The 20,684-nt window shown below is 44.7% G+C and overlaps 1 protein-coding gene across 5 annotated transcripts in view; it reads left to right on the plus strand.

The window, feature by feature from the left end:
* The window catches only part of igf1ra (insulin-like growth factor 1a receptor), a 76,190-nt gene that overhangs the window by 5,249 nt on the left and 50,257 nt on the right, over positions 1 to 20,684 (plus strand). For all 5 annotated transcript variants that reach the window (XR_014123996.1, XM_081715201.1, XM_081715202.1 and 2 more), the window contains exon 2: positions 5,871 to 6,431. Coding sequence is in view for 4 of the 5 variants with exons in the window: in XM_081715201.1 (XP_081571327.1) it covers positions 5,871 to 6,431 (561 nt within the window). In the remaining variant the exon portion in view is untranslated. The remainder of the gene's footprint in view (positions 1 to 5,870; positions 6,432 to 20,684) is intronic.

Here is a 20,684-nt window from a genome sequence, read left to right on the forward strand (position 1 = left end):
CCCCCCGTGCACCATTGTTTTCTGCAGTGTAGAGTGTGCCTTACTCTGAGGATAGGCTGCAGTTTTACATGCTCATTTCCTTTAGTGCTTTCTACTGGATGACTGCTGATTGTATAATTGGTGAGCAGTCTAGTATACCTGATTAGGTCCGACGCTCAAGCTGAGGTGACCGACAGTAGACGGTAAATATGCAAGTTTGTGAATTTTCACTAAATACAATTGCAGGTGTTTAACCACTAATACACACATCCTAATGTTTTGAACACAATCAATCAAACATTGTCTTCAGTTTTCAAAAGGAAAACTCTTCTGGCAAAACATTAGACAACATTTGACTGAAGCTCCTGCTCCAATAATGAATACTCTCTCAGAATCGCAGATCTGTTCCTTTTGCCATCTTGATCCAAAATAAAGGTCAACTGGGCCTGCTCAACATTTTACACAGACCACTATATTGATGTTATCACACTTCTGTTAGCATCTGTACATCTGGTTTCTTCAATTATTTACGTTTTTCAGTTAAATTGTTACCTTCTGTAGTTTCAAACTGCATTATCGTTGTCTGTTGGTTGGTTACACATTTAGAACTACATGTTAACTATTAAATCTGATAGTGTTTAAAACATGATATCTCTGTGTTTTTTGGTGTTTTTCTTAATGACAACATAAGATTATGGTTAACTGTACTTTAAGATGACTTGCTTATGGTTAAAAAAAAGAGTTTAGGAGATCTACATGTTGTATGTATGAGGTGAATGCTGTATAACATTTTGCCAAAAGAGGTTTCCTTTTGGAAACTGATGACGTTTGTTGAATTACATTCAAAATATTCGAATTTGTGTTAGTGATTTAAAAATTGTAATTGTGATAAGTGAATATTCACAAGGGTAAAATTAAGTTGCCCATTTAAAGGCAGCATTTTTAGCTAACACCATTGTGCTGTCAAGGTCTTTATGATGAAAGTCGTATTACAGTGTTTTTCATGCAGCAAGACCACTGATAGACAGCCAATCTAAACAGTTCCAGAAAACGGTAGTAACCAATCTCGTCTCAGGTGACAATTACCAACACTGTCAAAATTAAACAGCTGCACTGGCAGATTAATAGTGAGCAGAAAGAACATTTGAGTGTCATCTTAACTGTCCTCACCCGAGAGCAGGAATCATCTTCCTTGCGTGTTTTCTGACGCTACTTTTTACGATGCACCCTGTGGCAATGCTGTTGAAGGCTGAATACAGTGGGCAGAAGGGGGAGGGCAGAGGCCGTGTAGGGTTACGAGCCACGCACTGACACATGAGCTCGTGCTTTTGGATGTGAAGGCCACCAAAGGGAAGCGCACACCCGCCATAGTGGTCAGATGACTTCCATCATGTGAGGGATTAATGGGAGCAGAGGTGGCAGGTGCGTGTGCTTTGGCGTGCCAGCCGGTGCCTCAGTCACGCTTTTCTCAGTGCGCGTGAGGCATTTGTATAGTCCTTCCGTCCTCTAGGACTGGCCTGTCATAAAACACTCGCCATAATTGGAGCAGATCCTGCCATTTTTGGTTCATCAATAGCAAGTGTGCTGACGGAACATGCAAACACAGGCAAAGTATGTAGCATACGAGGCTGATGGACTTTAAACCTTATTCGGGATCTAAACCAGGAAGGAAGCCTTCCGCACTCTAACTGCCCTCCTGTAGTTAACGACAAGAAGTCCAGAAAATGACACAATTATGCTCTCTTCCGAGAATGGTCACTTACTCATAAATGTTTCCAGTAACCTCTGATGAACCTTTGAAGATCTGTTCTCGAAGAGCTGCTATTTCTTTAGGATTTTTTTTTTTCATATAGATAATTGTAATTTTTTAAAAACACTTGTAGAGAACTGGACATTTTACGAACAGTAAACATGTTTATAAAAGCAACAAGAAAGATTCTGAAGGCAAGTGTACTTGGTAGAGATTCAATGCTTTAGCTTTAATTTTTTAGTTTTTTATATTTTATTACATTTAACAGTATATGCATTGGAGTGATCTTGGCCAAGCTTTTGGTCAAATATAGTTACATTATGTTAACAAACAGAAAGTGTGAATGTTCATGTCCGGCAATATTTAAACTCAGTATCTGAGAACTATTAATATCTGTGAAACTTTACTGAACCTACCTTGGATTGAAAAAATATCAGTGAGCTTATCTTTGATTGTAAAGAGCTCACGTTTGCCCAGGTGCCCTGAGGCTTCATGGCCCTCCTCCCCATTCAGAGATGTTGGGATTCCTTCGCAAGGCCAGGGCCAGGTTATCAAACGCAAACAGCAGACTCTGAATTCCCGATATGTCTGTTTGCGCTGTGGTGTGAACAGCATGCTGAGAGGAAGGGGTGCCTAGCTCTCTTGTTTGCCCTCCTGGAGCCCGGCGGACTTGAGGCGCCTACTTCAACGGCCACAGGCCGTTTCCCAGCCGTGCTGCTCGCCGCCTTCTCTTGCCGTGATTGGTTGCATGATGCATTGGTGGGTGTGGTGAAGGAGTGAAAAAAGACGCAGGCTCCTGCTTCTACTCACTGTGCTTATCTCTTGTTAGAATCACTCTGAACAGTAAACACATGGAATATAAAGCTCTGGGTTTGGTATAATTATTCACAATGGTGTCAAATTCTGGATCACAGGATTTGGCAAAATGGCAAGCAAGAATGATAAACTCAGTACATTCAGCTAAACATTTAAATTTATATGTAACGCTTGTTAGCAAGCTTTGCAATTTGCATTGTAAGCCATTGTGATTGTTATCAGGAAATAGTCTGCTGGGAACATCTGATTTTGGAACAGCTGATTTGTAAGCAATTTGACAGCTCATTGATTTAAAATCTGTGTTACACATGGAGGCCTGCTGACCTAACCTCCAGAATTACCTAGTTTTGGATACATATTGATGGAGCAATTAATCTATAAACACTGAATAGTTAATGTATAGTTACAATTGTGAAACTTCACATTAAGACTACATTTAATGATAGCCCACAAAGCATACAACTACTTACCAAAAAATGTATGTGTACCTCATACTAAATGTTAATTTTAATATATTACTCCTCATACTTTATTTTTAAAAGCTAAAAGGTTTTTTAAATCCATGTATAGGTTAATTTCCTACAAACTGAGATCTAGGTCAGTACCCAAAAATACTACAGTTATTTTTACCCTAGAGGTTTATATTACAAAAATCCAGGCATCTGTGGTTTTGCCTTTACGAGCTTTGCTTGCACCTTTGGTGGTGGTGTTGGCTGCTCTCAAAGCTCAAGGCCTAATGAAATCCTGACTCACTGAAGCAGGATCCCAGCAGGATGGGCCAAGAGAAGGGGGTTAAGATGCCTTTTTCACTGGACGTGCCGGGGACTGTGATCACAGAAGAGCTGGATTTTGGAGAATGGAGTGAGAGCCAAGGCCTGGGCTCACTCACTGGATTGACTGTGGAGTTCAACTGGTGGGCACATGTTGGTGTCAGCTGGTTCCAGGCAGCTTACATAGAGCAGTTCTACCAAGAGGGAGAGATTTCATTGTTCTTTGTTAAAAGTACACTTAGTCCAGTACAGTGAACATGTTCTGACTGCATCTGGAAGACAGTTATAGGTATTTTGTTATGAGCTATTTCACGCATAAGCCCATCTTATCAAGTTCTCTTCTTTTGTTCTGCAGTGCAGGGCTGATTCTCCTGTGTCCATCCCTCTCACACCAGACTGTCTGATTGTATTAATGGATACAACAGGAACTGAAGCCCCGAGTTTCTATTTACCAACAAACAAATTAGTCTTTGTGTTTGAGCAGATTTAGCCCCCTCCCTCTCTTTCTGGCTGTGAGAGGAGAGAGTGCAAAAAAAATGGCAGGATGAAGACAAAGGGGACATGGAGCTCCCTGGCTCCCGAGCGTGGCCCGGAGCATTCGCTGCGAACGGAGAAAGCAAACACTATTTTCTTGCGGAGCAATCACTTCCGTTCTAAATTTGGACGCCCCTGCTACGCTGACAGGAGTGGATAAAGGCCATTCATCGCAACAAACAATACGCTAGTTGTTCTGTACGAACTGGGCGAACAAGACGCTTCGAATGCGCCTCGCATTCTTGGCAGCACCTGGATCCAGCCGCCTGCTGGCTCGACAGTAGCACAGCAGACAAGAGTGTTTTCCTCATGAGGAAACAGTACAGGAGGAAATAAAACCAGATCCTAGGTTCTGACCTGTCTGGACTGCGTGCCAGTCAAAGTGCCCTGTTCTAATGCAGGCCATGAGGAGATGGTGTTTTGACATTGTCAGGAAATGGCACCTGACAACATGTCATTTTAGTTCAGTTCATTGCTGGGCCCCTGTGATGCTGGCTGTTGGAGAGAGAGTGACCTAAACCTGTCTGAGGTTGAAAGTCGAAGGGTTAGCCAAAAGAGCTCCTATGTCAGGCGGTTTCATTTACTCATCTCCAAAGCCTTCCAGTATGCAGATTTACACTTTGAAGTGTTTTGCCTATAAAGTTGTTTGTGCTCTGGTGCAACTACTTCCTCATGTTTTAGATACCCCATAGCAGGTTATTTTGATAGCATTTAAAATTCCCATATGCAAAGCAGAGTGTATTTCAACTGTTAGAGCAAGGTGCTGGAAAACTAAGGCTGACAGTTAGATTTCTAAGCAGTACAGCACTGTTAGTCACTCTGGTTAAGGGAGCCTGCCAAATCATATAAATGTTAAGGTAATGCCTGTAGTCAGAGCAGGAGGTTATGATGTGCAGTAAGATGGCCCTGCTTATTTGACCCATCTGCTGAAAGTGATCTAGGAGAGCTTTTGGGTACACACTGGCTTCTGTGTCCACCAGGACAGCTATATCTGTTAGTCAATGCTCTTACTGAAAGGATGAAATAAATTAACTGCTTCTGGATAGCTGTTCCCACTGACAGCCACAATTAAAAGGAGAGATAATTCTTCTAAATAAAACATGAGCTTGTATTTCTATGCGTGTATGTGTGTGTGTGTGTGTGAGAGAGAGAGAGAGAGAGAGAGAGAGAGAGAGAGAGAAAGAGAGAGTGGAGGAGGAGGGCAGGATCTGTTTTGAACTCTGTGGTCTTTCATATGGGATGTTTTCTGTGTGGACCGCAGACGTGGATGGCCTTTTTATACGCGAGGGTCATGTGGGGTGAATGAGAGACATGTTTTTCAGAAGATTATTGGATCTTCTGGACCGCGCCGAGGACGTGTGCTTCTTTGTACATGTCCGTGTCTGCGGCACTTCAGACTCTGTGGTCCCAGACTGCAATCTTTTGACTGCTGCTGTTTGTCCTTTTCTTTGGTCTCAGAGCCACACAGTCTGCAGACCTCACAATCGACATCAGTCTATAGACCGCACTGTCAACATCAGTCTGTAAAAAATAGAGAAAACAAGACAAAAGCAACAATGTACTCTTGTTTGAAGTGGGAACAAAGTGTTGCAGAAATGTGTGGAGTGGGTTATATATGTGTTTAGGATATGTAGGAGGATAACACCACTGGTCCTTTTATAAACTGCAGTAAGTTAAGATTGTTCTGACATACTACATGTGTGTTGTCCTCCGAATTTCACAAACAAGTGCGTCCACAGGACATAAACCTTGCATGAATCTGTATATGAATATGAATAAATCATCTGCTTTTATCCTTTTGATCAGCAGTGTGTTCAGTTCTGCTTCTTATTGAGTGTGACATGATTTCTCATTAAATGTTCTCCATTCAAAACAGATTTTCAAACAGAACAGAAAAACTATTTCAGCCTCTTAGAGAAGATTTCTTATTTATGTATTGATAATGCTTTGAGTTATGTCTCTGTTGTTATTGAGGTTAAAATGTCTGATGGTATTTTCTCATTTCTTTTTCCCTCATGCAGTCTGTGGTCCTCATATTGACATTCGCAATGACATCAGTGAGTTCAAGAAGCTGGAGAACTGCACAGTGGTGGAGGGCTACCTGCAGATCCTCCTGATTGGTGACAAGAACCACAACCCGTACCAGGAGTTCCGCACGCTCAGCTTCCCCAGGCTCACCATGGTGACCGACTACCTGCTCTTGTTCCGCGTGGCCGGCCTGGACAGCTTGAGCACTCTCTTCCCCAACCTCAGCATCATCCGGGGGCGCAATCTTTTCTACAATTACGCCCTGGTGATCTTTGAGATGACCAGCCTGAAGGACATCGGTCTGTACAACCTGAGGAACATTACACGCGGGGCCATAAGGATCGAGAAGAACCCAGAGCTGTGCTATCTCGACTCAGTGGACTGGTCACTCATCATGGATGCGGAGTTTAATAACTACGTCGCGGGGAACAAGCAGTCCAAAGAGTGCGGGGACGTGTGCCCAGGTATTATGGAAGACAACCCTCAATGCATCAGGACTAGCTTCAATGATAATTACAGCTACCGCTGCTGGACTTCCAACCACTGCCAGAAAGGTAAGAATGGTGGCATCAGGGTCAGTAGCAGGGTGCTTTCTCTGCCCAGCGGTGAACATTGCTCACGCATTGCTTTATGATTGGTTTTTGCTGGAGATGGTCAAGATTTGTTTAGTTCTCCTTATGAAAAAGATTCAGGTGTCTTTGAACCAATGAATTTTACTACTTAATGTTATCAGTTGTGTCAGTACAGAATAGTTAGGCAGTAGTTTGAAACAGCTTGCTAATCTAATCACTAAACATCTCCCATGAACAGAGGAAGCTGTATCATTGGACACATCACTGACTGTTGTCATGGCTCTGGATGTGTGGCACTTTCACTAGCTACAAGCTAATTACTTTTATTTTCATTATGGATGGAACTTATATCATCGGTCATATTTTAGCTGATATATGTTCAGTGGGGAAATTTTTGTAATGTATCAGTCCCCATTGTACTCCGGGCAGCACTTTTTCATTTAAGCAGTGGAACAGTATACAGCTAATGCTAAGCTAAAGCTTCATCAACTATTTGCATTGCTACATAGCAGAAGGCCTGTCTCTCTGGCGGATGCTTTTCAGGTAAATATTTGGCTAGTCTTATCTGTGTTGTGTTGAAAGAGTTATGACTAGACAGCCTAGCAATTAATTAAAAGCTATGACAACAGTCAAGGAAGTTGGTGCTTCAGCTTGTTTCCCTCTACTGAAAGGAAAGCAAAAATCCATATGACCTGAGGTGGTGCACTGTTAGATACCATCTGCAGAAAATAGGGAGTGAAAATAATGACTTTTATGAATTGGATACTATCCTGCGTTCTTTGTGACCAGATAGTAATTTGAGATTGCTCTTTGACAGCAGGGTATCACATATCCCAACATGGATATTATTACTTAAATTTGTCTTTGTGGAACTATTTCACACTTCAGAATTTGTAATAAGAAAGACCATATTGAAGTATAGCAGATCTGAGCCTCACACAAAGCTAGTTGTAGGATGTCTTCCAGCAGCTGAATAGAGTTCATTCACTATACAGTACGTTAGACTGTATTTTTCCACTGGGTGCCAACATGCCATCATCTGCATGCCTTTATCTCAGAGACGGTTGGTTCACAGAAATGGATGCCAACATAGCGCTCACATCTGGCTGGGGGTTGGCCCGGAATGCCTGGGAAAAGGCGGATTCCTGCTTCTCATTATTTGCTCTTTCTTCCTCTCTCAAGCCCACAAGAATGGTGGGAAGAATAGAGAGCAGTGCAGGAGTGGGCTCCAGCTCTTTCCGGGGCTTGGTGTGGCCCGTGCAGCTTTCAGTACCCGTTCTTCGGCCACGCGACGCGAGTCCCAAGAGACCCCCCCACCCACCCACCCCAAGTGTTGAGCTTTGGCCGGAAACAAAGCACTGTTTGTTGGTGTTTATGGCTGGATCTTTTGCCAGGTCACTGGAGTGTGAACTGGTTATGAGGGGTTCTCAGTAGCCCTCAACAGGGAACAACGGCAGACCGGATGTGGCCTTTTGGGTTATTATTGTTATTTTTACATTTATTTTACTTTTTTTTTTTTCCCCCTCCACTGACCCTCCTGTGTGCTGATCCCGACCATTCCCAGCAGTCCCTGCTAGTACATGTTGGCACCTGCTTCCCTGCACACCTGCTCTCTATGCTAATGTTGTGTCTGAATGGTGTGTCTTTGGGGGCTGAGTGAGTCATCCATATCCAAGGCTCACTCAGAACAACACAAAAACAAAGGGAAGGGTTGGTAGTCACAGCAGAAAGGCCCCGCTGAAGGTCCTGCTAATTTGCCAGTGCTTTCCAGAGGGCTTACTGGAAACACGCACGCCAACCGCCACCTGTCCGGCGATTTTATTATTTTTTCTGCCTCCACTTCCCCTACAAAGCATCTAAAGGGATGCAGATACGCATGTGGGAAATGGTACCACTGCCATTTGTATGAGACTTTGTCATCCGCTGCTGTCTTGTCCAGCCCATGAGGGCTGATTTCCACTGGAAAGAAAACAGAAAACTTTGAGAAGGAGAAAAAATATAGGTGAAAAAAAAAATCAAGAGGGTAAGGGAGAGCAACCAAACCGCCCCTCCCCAGACATGTTTACCAGTCGATGGACCAAAGTGAAAATGAGGTGAGCTCAAACAAGCACATGAAAGGAGGACCTTGAGGTTTCTGAAGATAAGGGCTAATAGGGGAGGAAGGCAATGGAGCGGTGATATGAGGGAGGAGTTGTCTGGGGGGTTAGACAAGGCATCAGTGCAGACTTGTTTGGCCCTCTCTGGCACACTGTGAAGGGCAGATCCATCCCTGTCTCTCTTGTCCTTTGCTTCTCTCTGTTATTTCCTCCTCTCTCTCTCTCTCTCTCTCTCTCTCTCTCTCTCTCTCTCTCTCTCTCTCTCTCTCTCTCCCTGCTTCTCCTCCCTTCCCTCCCTCCATAATTGCCTTGTTTTTCTTAAGCGCAGATGTTTCTTCAAGGGCCCGAAGTGGTTTTGTAGTCAATCTGGAGCAGGCTCCTCTGTGAGAGTGGCGCTCTCTAATTACACCACGGAGCGATGCTGTCCGCTTCCACTCGCTCAACTTGCTGGTGTGTTTGTGTGTGTGTGTGTGTGTGTGTGTGTGTGTGTGTACATGGATGAAATGAGATGTGGGGTGTCTTTTCCAGAGCTATAGCGTGTGTTTTAACAGTGTTAAACCAGTGGACTAGGACATTCTTCAACTTGTTCTAGCATGTACTTGTTTCTGTTGCCTCTCATAGGGTCTTTGTTTGTATGTGTATATGTGCGAGTGTATGTGTGTGTATGTAAACAGCATCACTCATTGTCTGTGGGCAGCCTGGGCACGGTTTGTTGACCAGATGATCAAAGCCCTTTGACATGAGCTACTGTCTAATAACACGTTCACACACAATTACTGCTGAAGTAATGTGTCTTGTGTTCTGCCCCAGTCACTGGAACACGTGGAGCTGCCTTTGATCAGGGTTTCAAGACCATGTAACCCTCCATATTTTACTTCTTCACATTACTTTTTCAACTTACAAAGAGTTGAGTTACTTCTCTCCAGAAAAGGATGACCACCATGTTTGATCTTTTGAGTTTTTTCAGAAGGAGAGAGCTTTATGAAACAGTTGTTTTCTTGTCTCTCTTTGTTAGGACGATAGCTTTGCCTCAGCTGAACTTCTTATGGTCTTAGTGGGTGGCACAGTTGTGTACAGAATAGTGTCTACCTGTCTGGGTGTGTGTTTGTGTGGGGAGGACGTCGCTAGAGCCAAGTAAGGAGACGTGCTGAGGGGAAAATGCCAGAGAAATGTCAAGTGTAGAAACACAACCCAAGACTCCTGACAGCAGGAACAGTCCACAACCCACTTTTCCTTCCCACTCACTCTGATGAATTTCCGTCCCATCTCGACAATTTTACTCCAATTTGACCCCCAACCATCACTGTTCTTAGCAGACCCTGTTAACAGCTCTAGACATTAGGTAGGTTTCCTCAGCGTCCACAACGCTGGCTCAGCCACCCACCTCTCTCCTCAACAGCCAGGCTGGCTGCTGGCTTGGCTCTGGCCATGCTCACTTTGTGTGTGTGTTTGTCGTGTCTGTATCGGCCTGTGTGTTTTTGTGCCTGTGTGTGTGTGTGTGTGTGTGTGTGTGTGTGTGTGTGTGTGTGCTATGTCTTGTGTCTGTCTGCCTTGCAGCCTCGTTTTGCTTGGGCCCTTCAGGTCGCTGCATTCCAGACAAGCAAGTTTGTCCAGCCACCCCCAACTGAGAAAAAAGAGCTGGGGGCAATAGGCCATCTGGATGGTGTCTACCATCATGTCAGCTGGATGATGGCATCCAGCCTTAAGTCAGCTGGATGATGGCGTTCAGCTTTAAATCATCTTGACGGTAGTGTCCAGCCTCAGGTCAGCTGGATGATAGCTTACCACCCCAGGCATCTCAGGGAGGCTGCCTCACACAACTGCGCAGACCTGCTCCTTGATGCTTCTCCGAGCACACTGTCCCCACCAAATGCCGGTGAATCAGCTTTAACCCACATAGCTCGCATTCCTTGCATCCACAGCCATGCCACATAACAGACTGGAGCAATTTGGAAAAATGTGCGGAATATGTGCGGAACACCGCCAGGGCCGACAGCCTGTCCTCCAGTTGCCCTGCAGAATGAGCGACCACACATCTGCAGTCCTGCCTGGGTCTCCCAGCAGCTCTGCACTAAGAGCCGCCAGCACCGGCGTCTCACTGTTGTTCATGTCATAAGTGACTTTAGCTGAAGAATTTTATCTCACAGACCGTCAAGGTCGCAGTGACCGGTTGCGAACAGTCATCAGACCAGGCCACCTGTGCTCTTGCACTCAGGCTGTCTGTCTGTCTGCCTGCCCACCCTCTCCCTCTATAGTCCACCTAGGATGTAGATGATGGACTGATAGCTGCTCTTACCGGAAGAGGAGGTGAGAGAAACAGCCTGTTACACCACGTCATCGCTTTTTACTTAGAAATTGCGAGCGAGAGCAATGGTACATCACAACTGACAGATTTAAATAAAGATTTGAGAGTGGCTCTCACCAGCCATGCAGAGTGTCAGAGTTTCTAGTACAGGTGATTTGCCTTGCCCTGTGGTTCACAGTGAGGGTGGAAATTTGTGTTTGCGTGCGTGCGTGCATGTGTGCACTTGTGTTAGAGAGATCCCGCAGAAGGGGGGGGGGGGGTGTTTTATTAGTCACGAATTCCTAAAACTTTAGTCAGAAAAGTGATGAAGAGCAGAGCCTGTGAAGGAGATACTTAGAGAATTGTGTGTGTGTGTGTGTGTGTGTGTGTGTTTGTGTGTTTGTGTGTGTGGTTTTTTTTGTTTTTTTTTTCTTAATGCAGCATAATCCCACTCCTTGCCCAGGCATGTATGGGCAGCTTTACATTTCCACTGTTTTTGGAAACCTTTTAAAGAAACCCCATGGAACAGACAACAGGAGCACTCTCCAGCCCCAGCCCCAACCCCAACGCCATCACCAATGCCAACCCCAACGCCAACCCCAACCCAACCCAACCCCATTCCCAGCCCCAGGCCCAGGCCCAGCCCCAGCCCCAAACCAACCCATCCCCAACGCCAATGCCAACGCCAACACCAACCCCAGACCCAACCCCAGCCCCAGGCCCAGGCCCAGGCCCAACCTCTTACTTAGTACACATCTCAAAAGAGGCAAGGCGCCAGGGGGAGGAGAGAGAGAGAAAAAAACAGGATGTGAGTGGTAGAAAGCTGCTGGACAAGCTTTCTTATTCTTCTTCCAAACTGTTTGATGGTTCATCCAAGCGGTAGCGGTTTAAAGCTCTTCTCAGTAGTCTGGTTTATGAATTATAACCAGATGAAGTTAGACAAAAGAGTCTGGCTCATTGTGTTAACCCTGTGCTAACCAGGAGCTAACCAAAAGCTGTTGCCATCTTTCAGAACTTGAGTGTGTTGGCTTGACAGGATTCCTGAAAGGGGTACCTTGAACTGGTTACCAGTCCTTTTTTGGTTCAGTTGGGTTGGAGGTTTCTGCAAGACGGAGGTGATGTGGGGCTGTTTTGGAGGGGTGTGGGGCTGAAGATGTGCGGAGGTCTGCATGTGATGCTGTGTAAGGAATTGTCTGAGGCTGTGTGCAGGGTGGCTTGAAGTTGTGTGTACAGTGTGGTGAGTACAGGGTTGTATGTGGAGTGTGATGCTGTGTGTGCAGGTTGGTGTGAAGATGTGGGAGGAGGTATGTGGAGCTGTGTGTGAGGTGTGGTTGTCTGTGAGGTTATGTGTGACCCTGAGTGAAGCTGTGCTGAGTGTATGAAGGGCTGTGATCGTAGTGTGTGAGAGTGTGTACAGAGTTATGATCGTAGTGCGTGAGATCTGCAGCTGCATGCCTTTGTTGGGTTAATGTGATGACTCATGTGCCACTTTCTACACTCATTCATAAATCTGGAAAAATACTGTAGCTTCCTGTAAATTGTACCATACCAGAGTCAATCTGTCCATCCACCGCCCCCAAACATCCTCTTTCACACACTGACATTTTGATCAGTCATACACTAGTTTTAGTTGTATTTCTAGGTGGAATAATGATGGCATGGTTGAGTGCTCTTTGGACTCTCAGTAGCTTCAGAGTCTCGTGTGTGTCACGTGACTGGGTCTCTGTTTCAAACTGCTGTTCCTTTATGGACTTGCAAGAGCAAAGTTTACTTACCCAGTGCCTTCACACACACACACACACACACAAAAAAAATTTGAAACTTACATTAACATATTGCAACTTTAGAATTAGGAGTTGTGTAGTGGTGACTATACATGAAACATTTAAATCTTAGCTATGTTTAGCTACAATAATCAATTATCACAATTTTTTTCAGCCAAAAGTTTAAATGGTAAACATTCACATTCCTAGTGACAATGACAAAAAGAATCCGGTGATGAATGGAAAATGTTCTGTATATTTGAGCTAAATAAAGTAAGGTTTACAGAGATTGGACCTGGATCCTATTGGATTATTACTTTGTGAGACCCACCCACCTGTGCTTTGATGCCCTTTGTGTTTCAGTGAAGTAAGAGAATCAGTGTTGGCAAAGGGGTGGGGCTTTGTTTTGCTGCTGGCCAAGGGGAGTGGGGGCTCTGGCTGCTCTGCCACCTGCCTTGCCCTCATTGACTTCTTTGGAGAAAAAAAATTAAAAATTCTCATTATGATGTAAGTAGGAGTTTCTTAATTTTTTTCTTCCCATTTTTATTGGTTAGAATAACATGGCTTCCAGTGGCACCTCAAGGAAATCTGTGTGTGTTTTTGTGCACGTGCGCACACGTGTGCACGTGTGCGCACGTGTGCATGTTTTAAAGCAAAAAGGAAACCACATGTTGGTTTGGCTGTGTGTGGGGGTTTCATTCTTTAAAGGGAACCCATATGTTTGTGTGCTGTGTATGACTGAAAAACTGTGTGTGTGTGCGTGCATATTTATGAACATACATTTGAGTATCTGCTCCCCGAAGACATAGACGAAGCTTTTGGAGAGCTCTACTAGCTAACATGCTGGGAGGATAAAAGAAGCTCTTAAATCACAAAGGCAACCTCATGGACGTCCTCGGCTGGTGGAGATGGTGCTGTGTGTGCTCTGCTTTAACCCTTGCCTGCGTGAAACGGACTTTACCCTAGCAGTTTTAAAGAGGCAGGGTATGCTGTGGCTCTTTAGTGACTGTTTGTGTGTGTGCACGCACACATGTGTGTGTGGTCTTTTTCACATGTCTAAGGACTTACTAAGGATGAACTTAGCAAAGTACCCTAAGCATTTCTCACAGAGTAATTAGAGAGAGGTTTAGAATGTTTTGACAGTCAGGGTCTTCTCTCTCTCTCTCTTTCTCTCTCTCTCTCTCTCTCTCTCTCTGTGTTTCTGTCTGTCTGTCTGTCTATTTGTCGGTCTCTCTCTCTCTCTCTCTGAGTCCTAAGTGAGCATGGTTGTCAGCGGCCGATCTAACAGGCACAGGTGGTAGCAGGCGCATGCCTTCAGCTCTTCCCTGGCAGGCAGGACGTTCCTTGGCTGCCCTCTCCCTCTCATAGGAATCACCAGCTGGCGCACCAGCATGCCAAGGGTGAGGTTTGCCATCCATCTTCATCCGCTGCTGAAGGAGCCCTCTCTTCTGCCTTAGAGCTCAACAGCGTTTCCTAAAGTAGACTAATATTTATGATGCCAATCAGCACGAGCGTAGTCTCCAGCCTGTGTTACATCAGAAACCAGCTTCTGAATGGAAGGTCTGGTTGTGGAGGCAGCAGTGCGCTCGTGTGTGTGCTGGGATGTGCAATGGAAGAAAGGGACGATGGGTACTTGTGTATGCTTGTGTGCTGGGATGTGCACTGGTAGAGTGGGATGGTGTATGCTCATGTGCTAGGTTGTGCACTGGTGAGAAGGTGTGTGCTCGTATGTGTGCTCAAGTGTGTGTGCTGGGATGTGCAGTGGTAGAGAGGGATGGTGTATGTTCATGTACTGGGTTGTACACTGATGAGAAGGTGTGTGCTTGTGTGTGTGCTCATGTGTGTGTGTTTGGATGTCCAGCAGTGTCGCCCGCCTGAAGTTTCTGCAGTCTAATTGCCTCTTTTCATAGCTCCCAGGCTTCTGCAGCCTGGCGCTGTTTGTTTGTGTGTGTGGTTGTTTGTGTGTGTGTGGTTGTTTGTGTATGTGTTGATGGGCAGGCCATCCTCTGTGTGGCCTGAGAAGTCTCTGTTTCCCCAGAGAAAGTGAACCGCGCCTGAGTGAACTGTGGCACACGACAGCGAGTTCTGGAGCAGCACAGCTGCACTCCCGTCTCACACACTCTCTCTTTCACACACACACCAACACTGCTGTCTTCCTGGCAATTTACCGTATAACATTCAGATGTTTTTTAGAGTTCACAGCAGTACAGCTATGTTCATCGTGAATGGCATGCTGAATGTGGCACAAAAGCTTTGTGTGTGTGTGTGTGTGTCTCTGATGTGATTAGAAATGGCTGCCATAGACCCTCAAGTAGTCCTTCCCCCTCAAACGCAATGCACTCCTTCAGCTCGGACATCGTAAAGAAGCCCTCCGCATAGAAACGATGGCACCACTAAAACGATCGAACCTCACACGTCCCGAGCCCATTTGGTGTGAGGGAGATCATGCCGTTGCCCCTCGCTGGCCTCCCTTCACTGTTCAACCATGTCTGCAGCTTTTCCATGCAGGTCCATGTCCTTTCCAACAGCAGCGTGGAGCCAGGGACATTAGCGGCTGGCGCAGGCTCAGCCAAAGGAGCCCGCTGACATGCTCCCCCAACTGAGCTCCTTTAGACTATGCCATGCAGGGTCCTCGCAGCCCTCGGGCCCAGAGGCCAGAGAGGGCTTGCGCCGATGGTGGGGGGGACAGGCTTTTTCCTCCTCAGACCCAGGTCTCAGACAACGCCCTCAGCGCATAAAGGCAGATGCAGGGCGCTAATCATTCAGAGATGCCTCGTGAATATTGACAAGCCACGTCATCTCATTCACCTCCTTCCTCATTTTATGTTGACAGGCTTAGACACATCATCTCTTAGCTTGTGTTTTCGATGGCAACTGCATTTCCTGCTGTGTATTTATTTTATACTTGCCTCACAAGTTATGCTATTTGTATTGCACACCTACCACTAAGACGCACTGGTAAAAAAGAATCTGGAAAGTCCCTTCACTCTTAATATACCTGATGTCGATCTTAATCCACATTTGTTCTCGTTTATTTGTAATAGGCAATGATTTTTATTTATTTTTTGCTAAAGACTGTGGCTTGGGGCATTTGTTTTGGTCTACTTTCACATACCTGGCAAACAGTATAAACATCAGTGCTCACTCGTCAGCGCGTGCATAAATGTTGTATCTCCGTTTAACTGGAAACATGCTGGACGAGGGGTTTCCTGTTGGTTTCTAGCTCCTCGCGAGCTCCTCCACCGTCGTTTGCACTTCACCAATTGCGTCAGCTCCATCTAGCACACATGCTCCGCCCTTGAGTGGCGGGCATAAGCGCTACACGTCGAATGCCAGCGTTTATACAAACCTTCCCGTAAATGTCCAAAAAAAACAAACAAACAATAAAAAAACAACACAGGCACAGATGTGTGTGTCCTCCAGCCAGTGCGCTGTGGGGGTGGGGGCTGGGGGCTGTGCCTTCAGCGAGGAATACAGAGTCAGCTTTGTTTTGGGGGCAGCATTGTGACTCTTGATGTTTTCACTCTGTATACGCGAGTCATTCATTCAGACCACTCGGAACACTCTTTTCCTCTGGGATGTATTTACCTAGGCAGATAGGGATATCCCCCCACCCCCCCATCCTCCTTCTTATTTGGTTCAAGGCTTGTTTTCAAATGAGTGACTAATTTTGTTTACATCACAGTCATTAGGGAAACGTGATTGGCACGATGGCTGGTCTGTTCCGCCACTGCACAAATGGTCGATTGTAGTATATGGCGGTTATTAGATTCTTTGTCGACCTCTCGCCCCCCCGCCTGTTTCCTCTGAACCTGGTAACAGAGCGTCCCCACATGTGCGTGCGCACACACTCGTGTTTTCTTTTCTCGCCATTCACTACTGTGACATTCAATGTGCCTCATTGCCTGCTAGTGTCCGAGGGAATGTCTCGGCCGTGTGGAAGAAACGGCTTTCTCGCACAGGCAGTTTTAGATCGGCACGGCTCTCACAGCTTCCCCCTCCTCCCTTGACCAGATGGCATGAGCGAGAGAATGAAAAACAAGGTCTCGCAAGGCAAACAGGAGTGAATCACGTGGGAGGTACGGGACATCGGGACATCAGAAAGCAACTCACACCTTTCATTGTGTAGTGTGTTGAACAGCCCTGTGTCCTCATCGGGTTGACTGACTGATTTGCTGCATGCTTTTAGAGGCCAAAAAGTAGCCAGGGCGTCGCTGTGTCATGCCTTACGATTTGTGTATAAGCGCATGTTCTGCACTTAGATGACTAGGTAGTTATCTGATCACATTCCAGTGTATTGCTAGTTAACCTTAACAAGCAAGTAGTGAGTGGTATCAGGAACATTTAGTGATATGTACATGTCTGCTGCATATGTTCGCAAACTAGCTGACTGGTACTTTTGTTGAAAAGTTCATGCGTGAGGGTTCTCAGCACATCTGTGCAGCATCTAGCTCACTATATAAAATGAAAGATCAGCCACATCTGAACATATCAAATGATGCAGTAGAGTAAGATGGCCAATCGTCCTCTTTTCCTTGGGCTGGCCCTTTTTGTAGGATCTAAAAAATGTCTCTAGCTGGGATTTATAAAGTGGCTGGGATTTATCTTTCCTTTCATGTTGACATTTGCTTTCTACAGTCATCATACACTAAGTCCCTCCTTGCATCCACAATTGGTTGATCCTGTACACACCCTACATGCAACCGTTGGGCAGACTGCTTCTCAGTCTGTGTATGTAGTTGCTTCACAGAAGCGTGTGGCCATCGAGGTCACATAAAGTTTCACGAGGCCTCAAAATGTCCAAACACAGAGCTGATGCGCTGAGGGTTGGGCTAACAAAATAACCTGACATCAATCAGTCTCCTAATTGTAACGCTCCCAACCTAACCTACCTAATAATATGGCTAACATTCTCAAAACTACACTGCAACATGCAATGAATGCTATCCCTAAGAAACTGAAAGTCAGTTTATGATGTGTGTGTGTGTGTGTGTGTGTGTGTGTGTGTGTGTGTGTGTGTGTGTGTGTGTGTGTGCATGCGCATGTTTGCTTTGGGAACCACAGTTACATCAGCTAACCTGAAGTGAGCTTTGACTTCCTTGCTCCGACAGCTTTTATTTAAGGTCTCCAAAAAGGGTCAGCAAGAGCCCTTTTTTCACTACCTGGATAATCCGTTCAGTTTCCTTTTATTTTCAGATTTTCTAAACAGTGGAGGCAAAACGATCTAAAAACATGATCGATGGGACAGGAACTCCGCTTGCACACGGAAGAAGAGGGAAAAGGCCGCATGTCTCCAAACCAAAGTTCTCGTTTCTTTCTTGTTCCTATGCTTTATAACTCACAGGTGAATCAAATTATGAGCCACAAATAAGTGACATCATCTGGGTTCCCCTGAACAAGTCAGCCTGTATCCCTAACCATGGGACCTGAACATATTCTAACCTCCTCGCATTTATGCTCACACCCCACCACATACACACAAAAGATTAAATGACTTTTATGCTTATAAGTCTAATAAAAACAAATTAAAAACAAATCTGTCAGAATTATAGCTATGAAGTGGCCAGAGTTTGTATGAAAGTCTGTATTCGACTAGATTCCCACATGGAACGTATACCTAGGTACATCAGAACCCTACTGAAAAGTGTCTAATAAAGTAGTGGGTTTTTATGGCAACTGATTTTTATTTATTCTGTGACGTTATTATAGGAATTTTTTTTTTTTTTTTTTACATTTTATTTGTTTTTTTAAATGTAATTTATTTTTGAGCAACAGGAGAGGAATAAGATTATCTGGCCATATAAGCTCTGAAGGCAATTGTTATTGGTCCTGTAAGAAAATCTAATAAATAAATTTGTTAATTTTTTAAAAGTGGTTGTGTTTACAGTTACAGAATTTGGCAGACACCCTTGTCTAGAGCAACTAACAGAAGTGTTTTGTGGTGTCTTATCAAATACACATTGTTATGTGACAATAAATAGTTCAGTGTTAAGAATGCTATCAAACTAAAGCCCTGGCCCTGAGTTATTTTTGTTTTGTTTGTTTTTTTTGTTTTTTCTTTACATAAGTGCATATTTAAATGTTTAGTGACTCTGTGAAGACGTGTCTTCAGTCTTCAGTTTGAAGACAGCCAGTGATTAAGCTGTACGGACAGCCAGGGGCAGTTCATTCCTTCAGCTGGGTGCCAGGACAGAGAAGAGTCTTCTTGTACGTCTTCTTTGTGTCTTGAGGGATGGTGGTTGGAGTCAAGCTGTACTAGAGGCTCGAAGGCAGTGTTGTGCAGAATGGAGTTTGTTTAGTGCCTTTAGGTATATGGGAGATGGTCCAGTTATGGCTTTGCAGGTGAGCACCAGTGTTTTAAATCTGCTGCGAGCCGCTACAGGGTGGTGACATGGGAAAACTTTGGGAAGTTGAAAACAAGCTGCACAAGTGCATTCTGGATGAGTTGCAGGGGTCTGATGGCACAGAGGGTAAGACCTGCCAGGGGTGATTTGCAATACTTTAGTCTTAAGATGACAAGAGATTGAACAAGCACCTGAGTAGCTTCTGTGGAGAGAAGTGGTTGGTTTTTCCTGATGTTTCTGAGAAGGAACCTTCATGACCGGGTCAAGTTAGCAATATGAGAAGAGAATGATAGTTGGTTATCCAGTGGTACGCCAAGATTGTGTGCCTTGTCATTTGGAGTGATCTAAGTGTTCTCTAGTGAGATCACAAGGTCTTGACTTGAGTTTTTGAAGGGATATATAGCATATATAGCTATATATATATATATATAGCTCCATCATCCTGAGATTAGTTTGTGATGGCTGCCAGCTATGAAGAGATGTCTGTTAGGTATACCAAGATATGCGCAGAAACCTAAGTGTTGGAAGCTGGAAAGGAGAAAATAAGTTGAGCATAGAAGTGGTATAAGAAACCATGTAAGGATACATTCTAAGAGAGCAGGTATAGAAAGAGAACAGAAGAGGACCAACCATTGAGCCTTGTGGGACACCAATGGAGTGGAGAGCCTGAAAGGAGCAGATGTGAATCCTCTTCATGTTATCTGATATAACGGGCCCTATTTATATGTATACAAGGTTATGTATATGAGGCACCCCGCATTTTTGGAAACCAAAATATGGTCATCCTAAATAAAGTGGGGTGAATCTAGAGTATAGTTAGCCACCTTATTTTCTCAAGGATAATGTTACGGTCACTTCATATGAGTGACTGCTTCTCTGTGCAAAAACAAGAAACCCAAGGGTAATATTTATTGTTGGCTGTGGCTATAACGGCAAAGTATAAAGTAGACTGATATTTTGGCACAGATTAGATATAAAAATAACAGCACTGTGTGAAGTGAGGCATTTTTATTAGTTCTAAGATAAAAAAAACACTCAAATTCCTAAACAGATTTCCAAACATTTCAGATGTTGTGGTGTTGACACTTGCATGAAAGGTGTTATGCAGTAAATGGTGCTCTGGTAAAACTTGGCATACCTAGTTGTTTTGATGTCTTTAAGTCTGCTCTTCTAGCAAAACAGCAAAAGATGTTTTTGTGATTTAGAACATTTAGTCATTGCGATGCGGTCTCAACCCTTAAAGCAACTCACACAGTGGCTTGAGATGGAAGGCCAGTCAGGTGCAGCTAGGGTCAGAGGTCAGCCTTCAATGGAAGTACCAGTGCTCAGACTTGTAATCTTTGAGCCACGTCACAATTTCATGATTTTAAAAGCCAGTGTCCTTGCAGGGATGGCTTACCAGCCACATAGTTTCCCTTAGGATTAGGGTAGCCAGACGCCTGGTTTTAGGCTGGACAGTTCGCTCATCATTGTCTCGCAGAATTCATGGACGGACACCTATTTGTCATTGTGAATTTCATGCTCTCTGTACATGCCAGACTTTTGCACACAGGTGCTATGTTTGGTGAATAAAACATTAATTTGTATTACAGATTTCTAGATCATATTGGCCACCTCTGTTATCTAGCTAGGTAGGTTATGGTTTTAATTTATTGTGTTGTAGTGTCATATCCCCATCTCCTGTATGTCCTGTGTGTGTGTGTGGGAGGGGTGGGGGGGTCTTCTTTTTAGGGGCAGTTGGCAACCCC

This window comes from Electrophorus electricus, chromosome 6 (assembly GCF_041902795.1).
Source record: "Electrophorus electricus isolate QZ-2024a chromosome 6, ASM4190279v1, whole genome shotgun sequence".
In the NCBI taxonomy this organism is placed as follows: Eukaryota; Metazoa; Chordata; class Actinopteri; order Gymnotiformes; family Gymnotidae; genus Electrophorus; species Electrophorus electricus.